General features: G+C 42.9%; 2 protein-coding genes across 7 annotated transcripts in view; both read right to left on the reverse strand.

Annotated features, from left to right (window-relative positions):
- Positions 1 to 343: 343 nt before the first annotated feature.
- LOC137424777 (uncharacterized) overlaps positions 344 to 25,096 on the reverse strand; it is a 675,237-nt gene continuing 650,484 nt past the window's right edge. Inside the window, exon 4 of the transcript XR_013623078.1 lies at positions 344 to 712. The gene's annotated coding sequence lies outside the window, so the exon portion shown is untranslated. The remainder of the gene's footprint in view (positions 713 to 25,096) is intronic.
- The window catches only part of LOC137424780 (mitochondrial 10-formyltetrahydrofolate dehydrogenase), a 95,472-nt gene continuing 78,421 nt past the window's right edge, over positions 8,046 to 25,096 (reverse strand). For 5 of the 6 annotated variants that reach the window (XM_078775908.1, XM_078775907.1, XM_068112582.2 and 2 more), the window contains 4 exons: positions 19,723 to 19,888; positions 12,954 to 13,059; positions 12,646 to 12,845; positions 8,046 to 8,764 (listed from right to left, as the gene is read on the reverse strand). In XM_078775908.1, coding sequence (XP_078632034.1) covers positions 8,709 to 8,764; positions 12,646 to 12,845; positions 12,954 to 13,059; positions 19,723 to 19,888 — 528 coding nt within the window. In that variant the 3' untranslated portion in view covers positions 8,046 to 8,708. The remainder of the gene's footprint in view (positions 8,765 to 12,645; positions 12,846 to 12,953; positions 13,060 to 19,722; positions 19,889 to 25,096) is intronic. The other variant, XM_078775910.1, reaches the window with a different exon arrangement.

Here is a 25,096-nt window from a genome sequence, read left to right on the forward strand (position 1 = left end):
GCACCAATTCAACACTACATCCGTAACTACTTGAGGCAGTTTGAAACTATCCTTCAGTATATTAGAACTACCAGACAACGGGACCTGCTGCTGCATATGGAAAGCACTGAAGCTCTTATCAAGTACTTCTTTGCTCACGACCACCTGAACTACGCACGTTTGCTCCCTTTGTACCTGTCAACAATGCAGCAAACAGAACAAGTTTTTCCAGATGTCTGGGCAGAACTCCTGAAAGGAAATTTCTGTGTGACGAAGGGGATTGCTGCATTCACTTCAATAGGTCCAGATCACGGAATTGAGTAGGAGAACCGCAAACTCAAGGTCATTGGAGGCATTACTGGAATCTATCTATAATTCCACTAATCTCTGTGTGTGTGTTTGTATGTTTGTTTGTGACCGCTGTTTCTCGACAACCACGGGTCCGATATACTTTAAACTTGCCAGGTATATTGCTGGGGACCCGAGGATGTGCCTTTTCAAGGTTTCATATTAATCGGACAAGTACTTACCGAGCTATATCCAAAAAACGATTCAACCAATCAGAGAGCAGCGAGCTATCGCGTGTGCCGAACGTGGCGAACACACTCTGCCTCGGACGGCACATTTGAGAGCGTATTCATTTATTTCACGTTGGCAAACTATGTTGCCGCTATGTTGGCGTTAAACTATGTTTTAAAACTAATTAAAACTAATTTGCGATTCTTTCGCTTTCCTGCGCGTTGGTGCACGCTATGGCGATTTCTTTACCAAACTCCGGAAGCCGTTCGCTTTGGACCAAACCATTTCATGTAAATAGAGGGGGGGGGGATTGTCACCGTACTCGCAAGCCGTTCGCTTTGGACCAAACCATTTCATGTAAATAGAGGGGGGGGGATATAATTTTAGATATAGATATAGTACGGGCATGCCCTAGTAACCCAAATTGAGAGAGCTCTAGACCGTTTCTTCCTGATTGCACCTGACTTGTCTAATCTAGTAGAGGAGTTTCAAAGAGAATATGGCATGGAAGGTGCTGATACCAGAGACCAACACCATGAGATCACAGGGGGAAAGTCCACCTGAGTAATGAGAAATTCCGCTAGATTGACAGAGGTATTTGTTGTTCATGGAGACCCATTCGTAACCGATGAGAGTGACCTGTGTAACCTTCTTACCAAGAAAGTAATTGATGAAAAGGTAACAAAGGACATAGTAGACCGCGATGCCATCGGACAACAGTTGTTCCAGACATTTGTCAAAGAACGCCTTACAGAAGGAAAACTTTCAGTGTGGGATCCAATGAAGAGAAAGAACATAGGCACTTTCAAAAGTGCCAACACAGTGAAGAAAGTGAAAGCAGGTGACAAACTCATTAAAGTCAAAGAAGAACGAGGACTCCTACAGAGGTTTATAGTAGCATCAAGAAGCCGTCCAGACCTTGATCTAAAGGACTGTATTGGGAAGTATGAATTTGGAATTGTTCCACGTGCCTTTTCGCTTCGGATGGGTCACTTCTCCTAGCATATGACAAGGCTAAGGTCCTTCATCATCTTGAAGCGCTAGTTACCAAGGAGCAACCTAGCCCAACAGAAGCCACAAGCGATCCAGCTAATGCCATACCGAGTGTTTCTGGCGACCAAGTATTGAGTGAAAACTCCCAAACTGAAGTACCACCCCAAGCCGAGGCGCCTGAAGTACAAGAAGCGCAGCCTGAGCAAGAAGCTTCAACTGACATGTCCGACATGTCTGAGAAATTTAAAGTTGTAGTCATAGATGGCATGGCCCTCGTTAACTCCATCTCCAAGACAGACAAAATGAAAACATGCAGTGATTTTGCCATGTCATTTCTTGAAAAGCTTATCAGGATTGCAGCTAACTACGACGAAGTAAGACTGGTATTTGACAGATACGTCGAAAGTTCTCTGAAAGAGCAAATGAGAAAAAAGAGAACATAGGGAAACTCGACCTACTATCACATCCAAGATAGTACACTGATCCAGAATATTTCCTTGAAGGACTTCCTTTCAAGTGTCAAAACCAAGGCAGAACTTGTAGAGTATTTAGCTGCAAAGACTCTGGATCACAGCAACAGCTCTGCCAACAAATTGAAGAAGTTCATGGTAACCTTCGGCACTGAGACAAAAGGCAATGTAAGTGTGCCTGATGAATTGGTAAAACACGGTCATGAAGAAGCGGATACGTTACTCTTGCTCCATGCCCTAACAGTTAACGGCGATGTAGAACTTGTAATAGACTCTCCAGATACCGATGTCTTCTTGCTGATGATCCACATGTACCCACAGCTACCTGCTGAGACATATTTCCTTACCGGAAAAGGAAAACTGAATAGGAAAATTGCAGTCAAACCTATCTTTGAAAAGTTAGGAGTTAACCGCGCCTCAGCTATTCTCGGGTTTCATTCTTTCACAGGATCAGATATGTGTGGCAGGTTCGCTGGCAGGACAAAGGACTGGTGTATGAAGGTGTTCATGTCCTGCGATGATATGATACTGGATTCACTTGCTTCACTTGGCAAATCTGCTGCTACACCCTCTCCAAACGCAATTGACCAACTGGAAAGGTTCGTTTGCTTGTTGTACAGATCCAAAACACACACCAAAGTAAATGCACTACGATGGTTCTTGTACTCAAATCGACAGGCCGAGGGAGAGAGTCTGCCTCCAACCTCTGGATCATTGACACCACACATTCTGCGAGCACATTATATTGCAATGATATGGATGCAGGCATGCGAAAGTCAACCGTCCCTTCCTTCTCCCACTGACTACGTATGGAAGTCAGAGGAAAATAGATTTCTTCCGGTGATGTGTTTGAACCCTCCAGCACCAGAGGCCGTGACTAAGCTGGTAAAATGTGACTGCAAATCAGGATGCAAAGGAAACTCCTGTAGTTGCCGCAGCAATAAACTCCCATGCACAGAGGTCTATAGCTGTTTGAACTACGGCTGTAGCAACAATGAACAATCAGCTCAGAACATTGTGGGAGATGAACACGAGGACTTGTAAGGTAAAACGGATGATTGTGAGACAGGAATATTTAAATATGGTCAAACAGGAAATTACATTACGCTATCATTGTTATAGCAATGTGGACCTTTGTGTAAAACAGTGGTAGCCATATTGGATTTTCTCACTATTTCTCACTATGGCTGGCATCCACCGATTTCAACGAATCAGTAACATGTTTCCCCAACGGCCTAGCATTACTTATGTGGGCATTACCACCAAAATGGACCTATTTCATCATTCACAATTTGTGTTGTCAAGAACATTAAGTTTTTGTACTGTGGTTATTTAAGAAGTGGCGGCCATCTTGGATTTTTCCACCATTTTGAATTTGACTGCCATATTGAATTTAATTGTTTTTGAACTCCTTGGTATTGAAATTATGGGTATTATCATTAATTTGGACCTCATACTGTGTTCAGAATACCAGTTTTAATGGAATTTATATATTTTGGCGGCCATCTTGGATTTGACACCCTTAATCCGTTTAAAAAAATTAACAACCTATTTTTTCGAACATGTGACACCCCAAAGACAAGGAATCAAGTGGAATTTTGCTTTTAACAAAACAAAAACACGAAATGACATAACAGCCTACACTATATTGGGACAATGTTGTAGATCTAGCAGCAGACATATAACTTGCCCTATTACATTGAGGATATTCGTCGGCTCTGTCGCACTTGTTCCGTTTGCGCTGAACTCAAACCTCGCTTCTACAACCCTCTGATGGGTACGCTGGTCCAGGCCACTCAGCCGTGGGAGAAATTGGCCATGGACTTCAAAGGACCCCTGCAGGCTTCACTGGCTTTGAGTAGTTCTCGTTATCTACTCACGATCATTGACGAGCTCTCCAGATTCCCTTTTGCTTTCCCGTGTGACGATATGTCTGCTGCTACGGTTATCCGGTGTCTGCAGAACTTGTTTTCTACGATTGGGAATCCAGCCTATGTGCACACCGATCGAGGTGCGGTGTTCTTGTCCCAGGATGTGAGAAACTTCTTGCTCCGGCATAATATCGCTTCTAGCTATACTACTCCGTACAGGCCACTGGCGAACAGACAGGTGGAACGATTTAATGGCATTATATGGAGAGCCGTTACTCTGAGCTTCAAGTCCCGCGGACTAGGACTGGACCGATGGGCTTGGTCGCTCCCCGGGGTGTTAAGTTCGATCAGGACTTTATTGTTCACCGCTACTAATCAAACACCCCACGACCGTATGTTTTGTTACTCGCGTCGTTCGGGCAGTACCCGTCCTCTGCCGGGCTGGCTAGCTGAGCCCGGACCGGCCTTCCTCAAACGCGCGGTTCGCTCAAGTAAATATGACCCGCTCATTGACAAGGTGCGTATTCTCCAAACCAATCCCGAGCACGCTCGTGTACTATTGCCCAACGGACGGGAGTCTACAGTCTCGGTGCGCCATCTTACCCCATGCGGGGATATTGACGAGCCGGCTTACGGAACAGTTGATCCTACAATGGAGAATCTACAGGCTTCTCAATCGCCACACGCACCCGATCCGGATGGCTTTGTGGGGCCACCGCCGTCACCCGATTTAGGCGGACATCCCGATTCGGGGGATTCCGGCCTCGGGGATGTGGTATCCGGTGTCTATCGGACACGCTCCGGAAGAGAAATTCGCCGCCCCGACCGCTATGGTTGGACTGACTGACATGGACCGTTGCTAACTGATTACTCTGCTACTATGCTTTGCTGGCTTGATTTCAGCCCTAGCAGTAGTGTACTTTTAACGGAGGGGAGAATGTAATGAAATTGTGTCTAAGTTTAACCCAGGTGCTCTGCTGTCTCCGACCACTGAGGTGCGTAACACTGAGGCTTCCATAAGAACTCGGACGGACATCGCTCCGATTCATTCCTGTGACATTTATTCTGTGTGGTAGTGCATACTCGAATGGTGCATATTCCTAGATGTTCCAGGCTTGCTTGTACCAATTGCCAATCCATTAGTACTTCTATGATTACGGTATACTGATATTATGCTTGTTGATTTCTTACAGGTGTTGCTAGAGATCGATTCTGAATTAAACCTACTCTTGGGACAATGTTGTTGATCTGATTTTTTACAACAGACATCATTTTGATCCCTATAGAATATAGACCATACAGCGTGTTGCCAGCAGCCCCATCTATATAATAATACCGTAAGGACTCGACTTTGTTATCCCTTTTACGCCGCACCCAGTGACCCGATGCCCACGGCACTAATGCATTTTCCATCTACGAACCGCGCTCTTTGTTTATCACGTACAGCCATACTCGAAAAATCTGAATTCGCCAACTTTGGGACCCAAAAGCATCCGATTATCGGCCGATACGACGCCATCTTACGACACCATCGTATTGGCGTCTGCTGGGCGAAGGCGATGCGAGCCGTCCGCTGATTCGACAGTCGAGTGGTGTGATGGGTGGTGTGAACCAAATGGTCTTTTTATTCCCTTGAACATTTTAAATTAGGATATATAAGGAAACGTCTTTATCGTCATTTTAATAAAGTTAAATGGAGTGACGTTGCGATACTCGGGGTGCGTTGCATAAATCCTCGTAACTCAGAGAGGTGTAGCAGGTGGCGAGATGTAAGGAAGCTTTTTTATTCCCTTGAACATTTGAAATTAGGATATATAAGGAAACGGCTTTATCGTCATTTTAATAAAGTTAAATGGAGTGACGTTGCGATACTCGGGTGCGTTGCATAAATCCTCGTAACTCAGAGAGGTGTAGCAGGTGGCGAGACGTAAGGAAGCTTAAAGATAACGAGCTGAAAACAGACGAACGATATCCCTTCCGTGGATGTTCCACGGGTTTCACGTCTTTATCGTCATTTTAATAAAGTTAAATGGAGTGACTTTGCGATCAGTGAGTTGTACTTGTATACGAAGAGATAAAAGGATGGCATTGACTTCGAGACGGTACGTGATAGTTGGCTGCGGCTGGCTGATGCCACGTTTTTTTTTTGTTTTTTTTCCCAAGTGCCATGGATGCTGATGGACATAATAAAGGTATCGGCTGATCTCTCATCGTAATATTACCCGATGGAAATGAACTGTTTCTTTGTTTGTCATTTCCTGTGCAATAATGTCAAATTGATAAGTCAGACACCCTTTTCTATTGACAGCTGCTCTCCTTTTCGATGGCATCGTCTATTGATATGCATGTTCCTCTTTCATATAATTTTACACATTCACAATCAGTATTTCAATTCTTGCAGACATTGGAAAGGAAGTTGACTCACAGGCCAACTCTCTGGTTCAATCACAGGCCGACGCACAGGCGATGTAATTGTGAGTAGCATTTTTGCACAAGTGAAAATTGATCTTTCTTCCTAACTCTTACTCGGACAAGCAAATCCCCTATGCCATCCATAATGGTACACTCTATCCATACACCACATCCTCCCTTCCGTGGATGTTCCACGGGTTTCGGCTAGTTCTATAGTAATCGTGCTGTTTTTGGTATGATGGTGCCATTACAGACATCATCGTTTTGGAATTACAAAAATCAACAAAACCTCTGAATGTATCTCGTCATTTTTTCAATCATGAATACTTTACCATTACTGGTATATGGTTTTATCTTTTGATGAACGTAACAGTTCTGAATAATTTTCTCGGTTATTGCTGTGATCCAGACACTTATCTCTAGAGCTGGTAGATAACTACATCCAAAGTAATCCTACAGGGCTTGAAAGTGCAAAATACATGTAGATGTCAAAGGCAGTTTAGGTGGGAACCAATGACACTGTTGTGGTTTGGGTTAAAGAATGAATCTTTAGTATTACGGCAATTATTACTTCCACCACTGAAGGTGGACGAAGGTTATGTTTTCATCCCTGTCTGTTTGTCTTTCTGTCTGTGAGCAAGATATCTCAAAAAGTTATGGATGGATTCAGACAAAATTTGGTCGAACAGTCGGGTAGGTGACAAGAACAAGCAGATTAGAGATTTGTTAAGGTCCGAATCGACATCCAGCCTATTGGTGCATTACAAAACATAAAACAAGAAAGAGCAATCAGAGATTTCAGATCCTTGCCACGACGTGTTTTTAGTGGTTTTAAGGCTTTTGTGTTAAAACAAATATGGCGGCCGAACCACGTGACTGATGGTCATTTTTTTTTTTTTTTTCCACCAATTTATCCCTAGATTATGCTCACGAACTTTCATCTTGATCGGATGAAGTTTTGTACTCTTGAATTACGACGTCATAATGGAGGCACCGTTTTCATAATCACATGTTATTCCCCATGCAGCGCTTTCGGAGATATAGAGGTGCAAAGTTTTTCGGTTTCTCCAAGATGGCACCCACACCACGTGACCTATGATTTAAAATTCATTAAAAATTTCAGACAGACAAACGACAGACAGACAGACAGATAAATGGACTCAAATGCAATACCCTCTCCTCTGGCGAGGATAATAATAATAATTAATCAGCCTGGTTGAGGTATGCTCTCTACCACGTGCCGTTCTAGTATCTTCATATTTTCATGATGTTGTATTTTTTTTTGTTCTTCCAAAAGGTAATCTCTAAAAACGACAGTAATTGCATCAGATAACTGGTCCTAATATGAGTAATGATCATAGGTGGTTATAGGAATTAATTTTCAGTAATCTGATTACAATGATTGGTTACTTCCAAATACCAAATACCATTCACCGCTTGCATGTGAATATACTTGATACTTTAACTGAGCAAATGTGAGTCATTGTTGGAGTAGGAAAGATTTGGAAAGATTTGAACAGGGGATGGAATGATAACCATTTTTAATGCAAATAATGCAGTTCATGAAGCTGGTGTTGGATTAAGAGTCTTGAGTTTGGGTCTTAGGGTATTGAGTTTGAGCCCGTCGTGCCATTGAAATAACACCAGATGAGTTGACTCAGCCTGTCGTCCTTCCAAAGTCGGCAAAATGAGTACCAGCTTACTGGAAATGGGGGGCCCTGCATTAGTGGCACAGCTGCACTTCCAGAAAATGATGCAACCAGCAGCTACAGGCTGCATGCAAAACAACATGAACCTAATAAAACATTGTAATACACATTTTAATGATGTCTCATATGAGGGCAAATACAATTTAACCATGACTAACGTTACGGAATTGAAAAATTATACGTTTGCATTTACTAATTGAAAGCATCAATATTCTCTGATCATATCACAGTAACTCGGGAAATTACCTTGCAGTCAAATTTGTACTTATTAGATGACTCATTCTCTTCTTTGCAACTCATGCTGGCAGATGGGATATCCAGCTTAACGTCTATCTGAGGTACTGCACACACATTGATGCCTCACCACACCTGCGAGACACTGGGATGGCAGTTTGTAGCTGGGCCGGGATTCAAACCCAGGCTAGATGTTTCTAGTCTGGACCATCTTGCCAGCCATTCATATTTTCCAAACATACGTGGATGATATGTACAGATTTTCTTTCAAATGAAGGTATCCACAAGTTTTCAGCTTGCAAATGTGGCAAACGAAAATTAAATTCCAATTCAAAATGTAATCATGAAGGCATTTAATCACAAAAAAAATAAAGCTGGGAAATTAATTGCTCAAGGGACTCTTGAGCTATTGTGTTGGAATAGCTGAGTACAAGACAGAGTTGTGTTGCTCTCCACCAGACAAGCACAAACAAAAATGTGCATTGGATGCGATTTACGTGGTCTCAATCAGCTGGTAGACGTTAGTATTCCAAAGTGATGCACTTTGTCTGAAGGTACTCATTCAGTGCTTCCTCCCCTGTGTGAAGGCATATGATGTCATATGATGACAAATGTAATAATGTAAAATTAAAGCACAATAACTTCTTTTTTTTTACATTTTTAACACTGCCACCAAAGGTGGACGCAGGTTATGTATTCACCCCTGTATGTTGGTCTGTGAACAGTATATCTCAAAACGTTATGGACGAATTCAGACAAAATATGGTGAACAGGTCGGATGTGTGACAACGACGAATTGACGAGTTTTTGGGGAAGATCCGGATCCAGATACAATAACTTTTTCAGTGATCTTTCACAATTAAGAGATGGGGCCAAAACGATATATAGCACAAATTCTCAAAAAGTTATGGATGGATTCAGATGATATATAGCACAAATTCCCAAAAAGGTATGGATGGATTTGGATGATATATAGCATGATATCTCAAAAAGTTATGGATGGATTCAGATGATATATAGCACAAATTCCCAAAAAGGTATGGATGGATTTGGATGATATATAGCACAAATTCCCAAAAAGGTATGGATGGATTTGGATGATATATAGCATGATATCTCAAAAAGTTATGAACGGATTTGCATGATATATAGCACGAGATCTCAAAAAGTTATGGACCAATTTGGATGATATATAGCACGAGATCTCAAAGAGTTATGAACGGATTTGGATGATATATAGTACGAGATCTCAAAAAGTTATGGACGGATTCAGATGATATATATAGCACGAGATCTCAAAAAGGTATGGATGGATTTGGATGATATATAGCACGATATCTCAAAGAGTTATGAACGGATTTGGATGATATATAGCACAAGATCTCAAAAAGTTATGGATGGATTTGGATGATATATAGCACAAGATCTCAAAAAGTTATGGATGGATTTGGATGATATATAGCACAAGATCTCAAAAAGTTATGGACGGATTCAGATGATATATAGCACGAGATCTCAAAAAGGTATGGACGGATTCAGATGATATATAGCACGAGATCTCAAAAAGGTATGGATGGATTTGGATGATATATAGCACGATATCTCAAAGAGTTATGAACGGATTTGGATGATATATAGCACGAGATCTCAAAAAGTTATGGATGGATTTGGATGATATATAGCACAAATTCTCAAAAAGTTATGGATGGATTTGGATGATATATAGCACAAGATCTCAAAAAGTTATGGATGGATTTGGATGATATATAGCACAAGATCTCAAAAAGTTATGGACGGATTCAGATGATATATAGCACGAGATCTCAAAAAGGTATGGACGGATTCAGATGATATATAGCACGAGATCTCAAAAAGGTATGGATGGATTTGGATGATATATAGCACCATATCTCAAAGAGTTATGAACGGATTTGGATGATATATAGCACGAGATCTCAAAACGTTATGGACGGATTTGGATGATATATAGTACGAGATCTCAAAAAGTTATGGATGGATTTGGATGATATATAGCACGATATCTCAAAGAGTTATGAACGGATTTGGATGATATATAGCACGAGATCTCAAAAAGTTATGGATGGATTTGGATGATATATAGCGCAAATTCTCAAAAGTTATGGACGGATTTGGATGATATATAGCACGAGATCTCAAAAAGTTATGGACGGATTTGGATGATATATAGCACGAGATCTCAAAAAGTTATGGCTCGATTTGGATGATATATAGCACGAGATCTCAAAAAGTTATGGACGGATTTGGATGATATATAGCACGAGATCTCAAAGAGTTATGAACGGATTTGGATGATATATAGTACGAGATCTCAAAGAGATATGAACGGATTTGGATGATATATAGTACGAGATCTCAAAAAGTTATGGACGGATTTGGATGATATATAGCACGAGATCTCAAAGAGTTATGAACGGATTTGGATGATATATAGTACGAGATCTCAAAACGTTATGGACGGATTTGGATGATATATAGCACGAGATCTCAAAGAGTTATGAACGGATTTGGATGATATATAGTACGAGATCTCAAAAAGTTATGGACGGATTCAGATGATATATAGTACGAGATCTCAAAAAGTTATGGACGGATTTGGATGATATATAGCACGAGATCTCAAAAAGTTATGGCTCGATTTGGATGATATATAGCACGAGATCTCAAAGAGTTATGAACGGATTTGGATGATATATAGCACGAGATCTCAAAAAGTTATGGATGGATTTGGATGATATATAGCACAAATTCTCAAAAGTTATGGACGGATTTGGATGATATATAGCACGAGATCTCAAAAAGTTATGGACCGATTTGGATGATATATAGCACGAGATCTCAAAGAGTTATGAACGGATTTGGATGATATATAGTACGAGATCTCAAAAAGTTATGGACGGATTCAGATGATATATAGCACGAGATCTCAAAAAGGTATGGATGGATTTGGATGATATATAGCACGATATCTCAAAGTTATGAACGGATTTGGATGATATATAGCACGAGATCTCAAAAAGTTATGGACGGATTCAGATGATATATAGCACGAGATCTCAAAAAGTTATGGACGGATTCAGATGATATATAGCACGAGATCTCAAAAAGGTATGGATGGATTTGGATGATATATAGCACCATATCTCAAAGAGTTATGAACGGATTTGGATGATATATAGCACGAGATCTCAAAACGTTATGGACGGATTTGGATGATATATAGCACGATATCTCAAAGAGTTATGAACGGATTTGGATGATATATAGCACGAGATCTCAAAAAGTTATGGATGGATTTGGATGATATATAGCACAAATTCTCAAAAGTTATGGACGGATTTGGATGATATATAGCACGAGATCTCAAAAAGTTATGGACCGATTTGGATGATATATAGCACAAGATCTCAAAGAGTTATGAACGGATTTGGATGATATATAGTACGAGATCTCAAAAAGTTATGGACGGATTCAGATGATATATAGTACGAGATCTCAAAAAGGTATGGATGGATTTGGATGATATATAGCACGATATCTCAAAGTTATGAACGGATTTGGATGATATATAGCACGAGATCTCAAAAAGTTATGGACGGATTTGAATGATATATAGCACGAAATCTCAAAAAGTTATGGACGGATTTGGGTGATATATAGCACGAGATCTCAAAAAGTTATGGACGGATTCAGATGATATATAGTACGAGATCTCAAAAAGGTATGGATGGATTTGGATGATATATAGCACGATATCTCAAAGTTATGAACGGATTTGGATGATATATAGCACGAGATCTCAAAAAGTTCTGGACGGATTTGAATGATATATAGCACGAAATCTCAAAAAGTTATGGACGGATTTGGGTGATATATAGCACGAAATCTCAAAAAGTTATGGACGGATTTGGGTGATATATAGCATGATATCTCAAAATGTTATGGACAGATTCAGATGATATTTAGCATGATATCACTAAAAGTTATGGACGGATTTCGGTGAGATATGGCACGATATCTCAAAAGGTTATGGACGGATTCCGATGATATATAGCATACATTCTCAAAATGTTATGGAGAGATTCAGATGATATAAAGCACAATCTCTCAAAATGTTATGGACGGATTCGGCAGATGAAACTTGGTGGACTGTTTTGGTGTGTGTCATGGAAGAATTGTATACATTTTGCTGAAGATCTGGATCCGGATATGGTAATTCGTTTTTGTTTTTTTCAAAGCTTTCAGGTGACCATTATGCAGGATGTCCATGAAAGTACAATGCAAATAAAATGCAAATGAAAATTATTTTTGCACCACGTTTTTTCAGATACCCAGTTATGAAATTTCTTCCAATCCCTAATGGCTCGTGTTAACACCCTCAATTTGTGGGATAATATAGTGAGACCGTACATTACATACCAAGATCCTTGCCAAATCCTGACTGCTTAAACCCTCCAAAAGGAGCAGCCACGTCAGTCTTGTTGTAGGTGTTGACAAAAACAGTCCCTGCTTGCAGCCGTTCGGCCATGAGCAGTGCCCGGTTCACGTCACGTGTAAAAACACCTGATGCTAGGCCATATTCTGTTGCATTTGCACGGCGCAGCACATCTTCGACATTCCTGCAATGGACAAGGTGGTGGAACATGAAAGAGAATGAGCATGCAAAGGAAAAATTAATGTAAACAAAGACAAGCAGGCGCATAGAGACATATCGCTTAAATTCTTACCCATTGGGAAAACGTGAAATGATCATGATTGGACCAAAAGATTCCTCCTTAGAGATAAACATATCATCCTGCACGTCTGTGAATACAGCTGGCACAAAAAACAACCCTGAGGGTCAAATGGAAAATGGGGAGAGGTGGACAGGTGGAGAGGGGGTTGAGGGGATTGTGGGTTAAATAACACAAGTCTGGATCACCATTGACTTTGATTGTCAATTACTTGCTCATGAATAACACCAAGACTCTAAAAAGCCTTGTGGAATTGTATTTGTTTTTCATCATTTCAGCTTTTTGGTGAGAGCTCTGAAAGCTCATTTGCATTCGTGATTACAAATGGTTGGACCTACGGAAAGATTGGGAGAAAGTTGTCAGCATTATACATTACTAGGGCGTGCCCGTACGTGGGTGCAAAAAAACATGCGTGCAAACAACAACAACAACAAAAAACTTTGAAACCACGTGGCAGTAACGACCACAGAACCCCCCCCCCCCTCTATTTACATGAAATGGTTTGGTCCATTCGCAAAGCCAAAGCGAACGGCTTGCGAGTACGGTAGAACCCCCCCCCCCCCCCCTCTATTTACATGAAATGGTTTGGTCCATTCGCAAAGCCAAAGCGAACGGCTTGCGAGTACGGTGACCATACCTTGGGAACCACTTGTCCGATTAATTTCAAACCTTGAAAAGGCACATCCTCGGGTCCCCAGCAATATACCTGGCAAGTTTCAAGTATATCGGACCCGTGGTTGTCGAGAAACAGCGGTCACAGACAAACACACACACACACACACACACACACACACACACACAGACACACACACATACACACAGAGATTACTGGAATTATAGATAGATGAAGGGAACTCAGAACCTTGTTGGTTGGCAGGTACAATTTTGTACAACATTTTGCGAACACCAACACACCAACGAAAGGACAATTTTGCTGACACAACAAAATGGTACTTTCGCAGACACTCTATCATTCTCTGTACAGGAGCAGGGATAATATCAGTCTCGCTGTAGGTGAGAAACCACAAGAGCACATCTGGGAGCACATCCCGTAGTACGCCTGGTCATTGTACGCTTCGGCCCTTCTGATGCAGGTTGGTGCAAGAAGTAACCTCGGTGGCCTAGCTGCAGTAGTAATATGTAGCAGAAAAGCTTCAGCTGAATGTGCTCTGCTCCCAGCAGGATCAACGTGGCAGACAAGCCCAGCTGGTCTCGCTCAGCTCAGCCTTACTGTTCCCAGGTCCATAAGGAATCAAGTATAAGGAGCAGTGTGGTTGGGTAGAGCTCGGTAAGGCTGCTTCCTCCACCTTAAGAATCTTCATTTGTCCTTCCTGTACTGGAAGACACCCTTCAATCTGGCAAGCAAGAAGCCCTTCAATCTGGACACTGGGACACTGGTGTGGAGGCAAAAAATTTGTGTCTTGTCCACACAGTTAAAAAATGGCCAACATGACAGATGGATGAAAGAAATCCAAATGCATGCACACAACTAGAACGTCACTCGGTAGAGCGCATACCTCCGCCAGGCTGAACAGTTTACGTTTTGTATCCCACTGATATGCCGGATCTGCATTCGGACCTGAAACAAAATCTAATTGGCTTGTTCTTGTCACCTAACTAACTCGTCCACCAAGTTTGGTCAGAACTAGTCCACAACTTTGAAATATCATGTGCACATACAAGCAGACAAACAAACAGGCGTGAAAACATAACCTCCATCCACCTTCAGTGATGGAGATAACTATGAAGTCCCATCATAACCTTATAATACAACCAACCACCTTTGGAGGCCATTTTCCCCCGCAGAGCAGGGGTTGGCCTTTTTCGGGCGCCATGGTCCCCTTTTTTGAAGCAATGTTTTATGGCCGGATGCCCTTCCTGCCACCAACCCTGTTGGTCGCCTCTTGGGACACACGGAATTACCAGTGAGCTGGTACTCAATTTGCCGACATCGGAAGGATGACAGGCTGAGTCAACCCCCTGGCATTAATTCAGCGATCGACCGGGATTCGAACCCAGGATCCTAGGATCCCAAGCCGGTACCCTAACCGCTAAGCCAACACCAGGCTTCATAACCTTATAATACCTAACACCCTATTTAATGCTTGTAACACCTTCCTTCCTCTCTCCTTCTTCCTCTCCCTAATCAATTGTGCTATCGGGTGTTCGTTCCCCATGATGGACCCTTGGGATTTCTGATTTTCACTGCGATCGAGACTCTACCCATTTTTCCTCAACGAGAATGGCACACTGATTTCTGCAAAATCCCACAGCAAGGACAGCAAGCAAGACCTAGAAGGAAAGGCTCCTTTTGTGTGCATATTACAAGTTGTCTTTTGTGTTTAAATATAAATGTTGAACTCTGCATGGAGTAAAATGTATGTATAAATCTAAGAGTGAATGGATGTGCATGTTCTACTGGGGAAAAATACAAAAGCATGGCATATACATGGCTAATTGTGTACTGTACATATAATATGTGGCTCAGCTATACCCACCCTTGTTGGGAATGTTTGTCAATGTATGTGCATAGTCTTAGATAAATAGCTTTATTTTTACAATCCTAGAATCTTTATAGCTGTGACTATGCTTCCATAGTTTGAGAGGCTGAATAGTCTATGACTCTATATCGTCACCTTCGTGCCATTCTTGCTCAAGTCGAATTTTATCGAAAATGACATTTTGTTATCTGGTGATTGGTTATTGTGTCTAGTTACTGTCAATTCATAATAGAATGTCTATACACGTTTTTTTCGCCGACAAAAATGTGTTTGTTCAACTCCGTGCCATTTCTGCTTATCGAGTGTTCGTGCCATTTCCGCTCATCGTATATCACCGAAATAATGACTCCTCCCATTAAATTCAACGAACCCTAACCCATCTCTATAACCCTAGTTAGAGATGACCTAAAAAACTAGTGTATAAATGAAAAAAAAGTCAATGTATCATAAAAATTAATTTCTTGATAATTCGTTCCAAAGGGTCGTCAGCATTTAGGTAGAACCGTGAGCAATATTGTCTCTAGCACTTCTCCGTGCCATAATTGCCCAAGCCAAAATTGCTCACGGTGATTTATAATCTCTGTTATTTATAAATTTAGCTTAGTTACATGTTTCTCTACAATTGCATGCAATGATAATCTAGGTTTTCTTCACTTAACAGAATTTAAATTCAGTACTGATCCAGATGGCTGAAAAAAAAACGTTTTTTGTGATTGTCGTAAACGCTTTATCGACTTGAGCAAAAATGGCACGAAGGTAACAATATATTAAAGCAGCTAGATTTCTCATCTGTTTCTCTCTTTCCGCCCATTGGTTGTTCAGCTTCCCATTGACCTTACCCACAAATGAACCTCTAAAAATCAAATTCGACGTCCACCATTTTGGTCTCCTCTTATGAGGCCCAAGGCCTTAGGCTTCAGTGCATTTGAAGACTGGACGACGCATTAAATAAAGGTATGTTTTGATTACAACCCACGCAGACAAAATGAGGTAATGGCAGCAATGCATGTTTTTGTTCGGGGGCGATTGAGGCAGCGGTCTACGATAGACTGCCGAAAGAAAACGTCCACAGTGGATTTATAAACAAAGTGTATTTCACAGTTTGTGTGAATGTGTGATCACAGGATTTGCATGCACATGCAATTCACATGTTATGTGAAGTAAATAAACATGTGTGGCAAATTGGAGGCAACGAAAAGCGGGTTGGTCGGACTCAAAAGTGGGTTTTATCTTGTTTATTTATCTTTACCAAACCCGGTAAAAATGCTATTTGAGAGATTGCCAGTGACACAAAATGCACCACAATACAGTGCTGAGATGATAAGTAGGTTCCAAGTAAGACAACTTCGAACTTGGTGATTGTGGTGACAATATTGAACATGTAATAATCGATGTAATGCCTGATGGAAGAATGCCTATTTACTTTTTACTAGTAGGCGGAGGGGAGGACAGAAAGTTGGGTTTGAAGGGGAGTCGGGGGGGAGAGCAAAGATGGGACAGAGTTTGGAGGGAGAGGTTGAGACTTTGGGAGGGGGGGGGGGGCCCGAGATTGTGGAACTTTGATGGGGGGAGGGAGGTTGAGGAGTTGTGATGGGGCAGGAAGTTGAGTAGTTGTGGTGGGGGAGGTGATGTGGTGGGGAGGGGGTTTGAAGGCTTGGAGTGGGGAAGGGATTGAAGCCTTCGGGTTGGGAGGGGGAGGTTGAGACTTTGGGATTTGTGAGGGGGTGGGGGAGGGCGAGTTGAGGACTTGAAGTCATATTTTACATTGCACGGATGTTATGCGCGTCCCTGCTATTTATGAATTAAAATTGGTCCTAGTGACCGTGGAGAAGGTTAAACCGCCCGGCTTCTTCCTCCTACCTGGTTCGTCATGTCGAACTGGACCTTGAGAGCTGCGATGGTCAAACTGATTTCCAGTTGCATGTGACTCCCAGGATTTGCGACAATATCATCTTGCTTTTCTAAAGTTAGTTCAAGTTTACAGCACAAGTTGATTCAAAATAAAAGTTTTAATTTACTATTATCTTAAAATATACTTTTTCTCAAAGCATTTATCCATTTCCTTTTTGAGCATTTAAAAGTTTAAAATCAAGTGCTAATTCACAGTAAAACTTTGCTCAAGTATAACAAAAGGTTTTCTTGAATCAAGAGTGACCAATCTTTCTCCCAATTACTTTTCTTGGGAATACGACAGCAAAAATTTGTTAAGCCGAGAACGTTTTTGTACACATGGTTGAGACTTGTGGAAGAGCTGGAGCAGAATGCAATGGAAGAAAATGAAAAGGGGGAAACACCAACAGAAATCAGTGGAGGTGAGAGCGAGATAAATGGGAATGGGAGGACACATGTGGTGAACACGCTGCACACAACAAGAAGAGGATGGGTAAAGTTGGGATGAATCAGAAGAGGAACAAGCCAATCAACAAACTAACAAGTGAAAAGAGGTGAGGGTGAGATCACAATAATGTGGAAAAGGAGAGCAGTCGAGAATGGGGTCATTTGGGGGTAAATGGAGTGGTGAACAGCTGTCTTGAAGTCCTGGAGGGAAGAATAATTGGACCCACAGGTTTTTGTTTTTTTAAACAAATATTGAGGCTCGTGGAATAGCTAATACCCTGAATGGATCAGGATGTAACAGACAAAAAATAGGGTGGAGTGCATGGGGTGGACAAGTTGGATGGACAAGATGGATGTAGAGGATGCATGTGGTAGATAGGATGGATACAGAAGGAAACTCCAAGGAGGGAAAATTGGAAGGAGACGAGATTTGGGTGGGGTTTAGGGTAGAAAAGATTATAGTTTGAATTGGGGACGATCTGAGATGGTGGTGAACAGCTGTTTTGAAGACCTGGAGGGAGGAGTGGGATTGAAGAGGTTGTGGAAGTTTACCGCCGTTGATGCACCGTCATTTACACCATCTTATTTAACACATTAAATTATATATTTGTGCCCGTTTGTGCCATTTATGACATCCCTAAAAACAGTAAGTTAGAAGTTTGGAATGATTTTAAATTTTGTTTGACTGTCAGGCATGAGGATACAGAAGGGTTGGCGTTAAAAGGGTTGTCGTTAAAAGGCGGCAAAAAGGGTTGGCGTCAGGAAGGGCATCCGGCCGTAAAACATTGCTTCAAAAAGGGGACCGAAAAACAACAACAACCACAGTTCCCGAAAAAGGCCAACCCCCGCTTGCGGGGAAAAAACGGCCTCTAAAGGTGGTTTTTGTCAGGCATGAGGACAGACTAAAAAAAATTACATTATTTTGAGCCCATGCATATTCGGGATGAGATTCCATACAATTTGCCAAATTTAGAGCCAAAGTACTGCCAAACTGCAGGTCTGTGTTCCGATTCATGAGATAGTAACCCAGTGAGGTGAAAAAACAACACCGATAGACATTGATGCAGAGTCAAAAACCTCACCTGACCCATTACTGGGAGCAACATGCTTGTTTTGATCGGAACAGGTTCGCCAACACAACTTTTCAATGGATGAGAGAAATCAGTGCGCCATTTAAAATAGCTTCTGCTCCGCGTGAAGAAGCAAACCCCTAAAACGGTGAGTACTGCGATACAACTTCATCAATGCCCCCCATTTATCCCCAGCCTCTTGTGGTGTTTGTCAGAGAAGGTCTTTGATGATTCAGCTGCCAGGCCTGTGACCTTTTACTGAAGGTGGCAGAAATTTGGAATTTAGACAAGGTACAGGAGATAAATCATGTATACTCTTCGCAAAATACACCAGGGATCTTTAACGTCCAACAACTAATGTTAACATGCAAAGCATGGCACACTTTGTTATAGTAGTAGTAATAGTAGTAGTAGTAATTGGAGTAGTAGGAGTAGTAGTGGTAGTAGTAATTGTAGTAGGAGTAGTATGAGTAGGAGTTGTAGGAATAGTAGTGGTAGTAGTAATTGGAGTAGTAGGAGTAGTAGGAGTAGTAGTAGTAGTAGTAGTAGGAGTTGTCATAGTAATTGGAGTAGTAGGAGTAGTAGTAGTAGGAGTAGTAGTAGTAGTAGGAGTTGTAGGAGTAGTAGTAGTAGTAATTGGAGTAGTAGGAGTAGTAGTAGTCGTTTTAGTACAATAAATTATGAATTAAATTCTGCTTTCAGGGTGATTATTTCACAACAGTTTAACAAACTAGAGAGAAAATACAAAGGTAACATTGGTATCAGTAAACTCGAGTTCACAAGCAAATTTCAAAGAATAACTGAACTACAATACAAGATGTCACAGACTTCTTAAGAGCTGCAGCTTAATGTTACCTGGACGAGGTAGCTGGGTACCACCATAGCGTAGTGTTGCTCCCTCAGCTTGGCCACGCTTGCAGAATTCCAAGAGCTTTTCTAGGTGGGCTCTGTGGTTTTGTGGCCCATGATCCGTTCTTCGGTCCAATGGATCACCGATCTTTAACTTCTTTACCTCCCGAAGCTTTCGCAGGCAAAGAAGAAGTAATATAAATACAGTATAAGTAACTTGAATGCACTCGGTAGAGAAAAAAACAGAAAAAAAAGAAAAGAAAAAAATTTCCTTCTCTGCTCTAATTCGTTTATTCGTTGTTCTTATTTGTTCGTTCGTTCTTCGACCACGTTGTTCGTGATCACGTTGTTAAAAATGTTTAAACTTTCCCCTGAAGAACTGTATTCTGTCGTATTTTATAACACCTTTTTCTTCTTCTTCTATAAAAGGTTGCTTTCGACTTACTCACCAAATCTATTCATTCCAAAAAAAAATTCCATCTCTTACAGTGCCTCTTTCATACATTCCCTAAACTCTCCTGCTCTCCACCCCCCCCCCCCCCCCCCCCTCCAGCATCCTCAAACGTATTTTTGACTCGAAGGTCTCAAGAAACTCATTTTGCAAGAAATGTTCGTTTCCCATTAATCGTACACTTTTCAAAATCCAATCTCACCCCTCCGCTCCAAATCTTCCCCATCACCCCTTCCCTCCAAAACTTCCCCATCACCCCTCCCCTCCAAATCTACCCCATCACCCCTTCCCTCCAAATCTTCCCCATCACCCATCTCTTTCAAATATTCCCCCTTGCCTCTCCCCTCCAAATCTTCCCCATCACCCATCCCTTTCAAATCTTCCCCCTTGCCCCTCCCCTCCAAATCTTCCCCATCCCCCCTTCCCTCCAAAATTTCAACCATCACCCCTCCCCTCCAAAACTTCCCCATCACCCCTCCCCTCCAAATCTACCCCCTTGCCCCTCCCCTTCAAATCTTCCCCATCACTCATCTCTTTCAAATCTTCCCCCTTGCCCCTCCCCTCCAAATCTTCCCCATCACCCATCCCTTTCAAATCTCCCCCCTTTACCCTTCCCTCCTAAACTCCCCCCACACCCCTCCCCTCCGAGACTCTCCCTCGCTCCTCCCCTCCGAGACTCCCCTCTCACCCCTCCTCCTCAAAGCATCCTCCCTGCTTCTTCCCCCTTCCAACTTTCACCTTCATCTCCCCCAACCTTCTGCCTCGCTCTTCCCCCTCCTCAAATAACACCTCACTGTGCCTCACCCAATCACCATCAAACCTTTTGTCTGCCCCATTCTTCCCTTTCTCCAAGCTATTCTGAAATCACTGACACACCTTCAACAGCTCTCCCGACCTCTTCCTCCTCTTCCACATCTTAACCTACCCCCCCCCCCCCTGTTCTGTATCTGATGCTCCCCCTTACTCTTCATTAATGGTATGGACCTCAAACATTCGGCGCCTTCGCTCAAACTTGACATCTCTCCATACAGGTTGCTTCTGACAAACCAGACGTGATCTGCTTAACAGAAACTTTACTCCTTCATGATGTCTCTGATTCCTTGGTATCTCTCCCAGGTTACTCCCTCCTCCGGTATGATAGACCTGAGCCTCGTCCTGGAGGTGGGGTTGCTATCTTTATAAAAAAAACTCTCTTCCTCACTCGCCCTGCACTGCCCTCTCTCCACCTCACCCCCAGGAATACCTTTGGCTGCGGCTTCCCCTTCGCTCCCACCTTTTGTTCATATGTGTGTTGTACCATCCACCAAACAGTGATGACTCCATCTACATCTCGCTGTCTGATAATATGGACCAACTTCTATCTACCCATCCCAACTCTCTCTTCCTCATATGTGGTGATTTCAATTGTCACCATGCCAGTTGGCTGGGTGTGGGTATCTCTCTCACCAGCCATGGCTCTTCAGCAAAGGACTTCTGCGACTCACTGGGACTGACACAATCTGTCAATTTCCCGACCCGGATCTCAGTCAACGGAGCATCTTCTCTTCTGGTCTTGGTTATGACTAACTTCCCTGAAAATGTCTGCTGCTCTTCTTCTGCTCCAATCAGCTCATCTGATCATGTGCTTGTTAAAGTGGACATCTCTCTGACCATTCTCAGAGAGCCTCCTCAGCGTCGACGAGTCTGGCATTTCACTCAGGCCAACTGGCACGTTCTTCAAGCAGCCATCAATCATCTGGCCTGGTCTCCCATCTCTACCGCCTCTGACATCAACTCATCCTGGGAATTCTTCGAAAGTAAATTGCTCTCTCTCATGCATAGATTTATCCCACCTCGTCTTCAGTTGTCATACCCTTCCTCCCGTCCATGGTACACGGAATCTTGTGGTGAGGCTGTTGCCCAGAAACAACTTGCTTTCGTCTCCTGGAAAGCAAATCCAATGGAAGGAAATCTCATTTCCTTTCACAAAGCCCGAAACAAGTGTGTGTGCACCCTCAGGAGAGCCAGGAAACAATATCTCTCCGTTCTCAAGACCGAACTCTCTTATCTGTCTCCCTCTTCCAAATCCTGGTGGCATCTGGTCAAACCTGTTTCTGGTGTTTGTTCCCCCTCCATCCCCTCCCTCACCTCAAACGGCTACACGGCTGACTCCGCACGTGAAAAAGCTGAATGCCTCAACTCTGTGTTTGCCTCTAAATCTTGTGTCCCAAACCCATCCCTCTCTGTACCCACCGTACCCAGTCGTACCCAGCTGCTCCTGGACTCTGTGTCCTTTCCTCCTGACAAGGTGGAAAAGTTTATGTCAACCCTCGACTCTGATTCTGCAACTGGACCTGACGGCATCAGCCCACGGGTCCTAAAATCCTGTTCTTCCGCTCTTTCACTCCCTCTCTCTGTTCTCTTCACCCTCTCTTTTGCTCAAGGTCATCTGCCATCTGCTTGGAAATCAGCCAACATCACCGCTTTGCACAAAAAAGGTGCAAAAACAGATCCTAGCAACTACAGACCAATCAGCCTTCTCCCAATTATCAGCAAAGTCATGGAATCCATCATTGCTTCAGATATTAAATCTTTCCTCTTCTCCAATGGCTTGATCTCTGATCATCAATTTGGTTTCAGACCTGGTCACTCTACTCTGGACATGCTGCTTCTGCTTTCTCAACAATGGATGGAGGTCCTCAATGCCAAACAGGAAATTAGAGCTGTCTCCCTTGACATAGCACGTGCCTTCGATACGGTCTGGCGCCCCGCTCTGCTCACCAAACTCTCCTCCTTTGTTATCCATGGAAATCTCCACGCATGGCTGGCGGACTTCCTCTCTAGTCGTAGTCAACTTGTGGCCCTGAATGGGTTTCTCTCATCTCCTTTTCCTGTTCAGGCTGGAGTTCCCCAAGGCAGTGTTCTGGGCCCTGTGCTTTTTCTGGTGTTCATCAATGATCTCTCTGACTCTCTTGAAAATCCTCTCTATCTCTTTGCTGATGACTCTACTCTCTGTCGCTCCATTCCTCATCCCTCAGATCGGCAGTCTTCAACCTCCTCACTCTCTGCAGACCTGGACAAAATCACAGACTGGGCAAACAAGTGGAACATGTCTTTCAATCCTGACAAATCTCACACTCTTACGACGTCTCTCCGAAAAGACCGACTGGACAACCCTCCCATCCACTTTGTGAATAATCCTCTCCAAGAAGTTCTGTCACTCAAGCTTTTGGGTCTCGCTATCTGCCATGATCTTTCCTGGGAAAACCACATTTCAAATCTGGCCTCCAAAGCCAGTCGCCGACTGGGCATCCTCCGTCGTGCGAAATCCTTCCTTGGCACACCTGAGCTCCTCACCACATAAAAGGCTTTCATCCGCAGCTCAATGGAATACTGCTCTCCCCTCTGGACTGGTGCTCCTGCCTCACACCTAGCTCGTCTTCACGCTGTTGAAACCAAAGCGTTCAGAATCATTGGAATCTCCCGTGAGGAAGCCAACTCCAAGGGCCTTTCACTCACTCACCGCAGGCAGGTGGGTGGGTGGTCTTTCCGTCTTCTATCGACTCCTCTCTGTCCTTGCCCCCCCCACCCCAGCTCTCTCTGGGCTCTGTCCCCCAAATATTCCTACAGGCCGCACAAGATCTGCCTGCAACCCTCTTATGGTTAAACTGCCAAAATCAAGACTCTCTGCTCACCTTCACTCCTTCATTCCTCTTTTCTCCCGCCTCTGGAACAAACTCCCTCATTCTCTTCAATCCCACTCCACCCTCCAGGTCTTTAAAACAGCTGTTCATCACCATCTCTTATCTTCCCCCATCCAAAACCTTGATCTTTTCTACCCCCGCTAATTTCACTCCAAATCCACTTTTTTGAAATACCAACTTCTGTCCTGGAAGTCCTTGGTGTCCTTGTGTTTTATACTTCTCCCACCCCCCCACCCCCCTTCCCACGCCTCCTCCCCCCAAGCTCTCTCCCTCCCACACATCTCCCTGCTCTCAAATGTTATGTTTGTGTGCTTCCTCTTCTTTCCCCATCTTGTCTTCCGCTCCCTCTTTTTATATATTTTGTTTGTCTGGTTGATTTGTTTGTGAAATAAATGTTAGCTCTTTCACGAGCCTCGATTCAGTATACAAAAAAAAAGAAAAAAGAAAAAAGAAAAAAAGAGCAACCTCTGCCAGACTGAACAGTTTACATTTGATATCCCACTGATAGACCGGATCTGGATCCAGGCCTGAACCAAAATCGAATCGGCTTGTTCTGGTCACCTAACTAACGCGTTCACCAAGTTTTGGCATAACTCGTCCACAACATTTTGAAATATCATGCTATATTATATATCGTTTTGGCCCCATCTCTCAATGGCGAAGAATCCTGGAAAATTTAAAACGATTCTCAGATCTGGATTTGAATCTTCACCAAAATCGAATTCATTCGTCCTTGTAACACACCCAACCTGTCCACCACATTTCGTCTGAATCCATCCACAACTTTTTGAGATATACTGTTTAGACACAAAAACACAGACAGACGAAGAGACACGGGTGAAAAACCTTCAGTGATGGAGGTAATAAAGCAACATAACTAACAAAAACAACACAGGATGTCAGGGCAGGAATTTGTAAAAAGAATTCATGGTGTCGGCGATAGCTCGCCTACTTTTCGCAAAGGACACTGTGGGATCTTTAACGTCCACCAACAAATGCCAGCAGATGGGACGCCCAGTTCAACATCCATTGGAGGGAGGCAACATCCAGGTGCCAGCGAAACACCAAGATGCCATTTTACAGCTGGGCCGAGATTCAAACCCAGGCTGGACAGCTCAGAGAAGGGTGCGTACCTCCAAGCTCGCACACCAGCCCCAAACGCATATATGGCACAAGTATGTACAAGAGTGGGCAAATGCAACAGTGGCCACGCCATATTGTAATGCATTTTCCCACCTACCAATAT

Source organism: Myxine glutinosa, chromosome 4 (genome assembly GCF_964187855.1).
Source record: "Myxine glutinosa chromosome 4, kmMyxGlut1.1, whole genome shotgun sequence".
Classification (NCBI taxonomy): Eukaryota; Metazoa; Chordata; class Myxini; order Myxiniformes; family Myxinidae; genus Myxine; species Myxine glutinosa.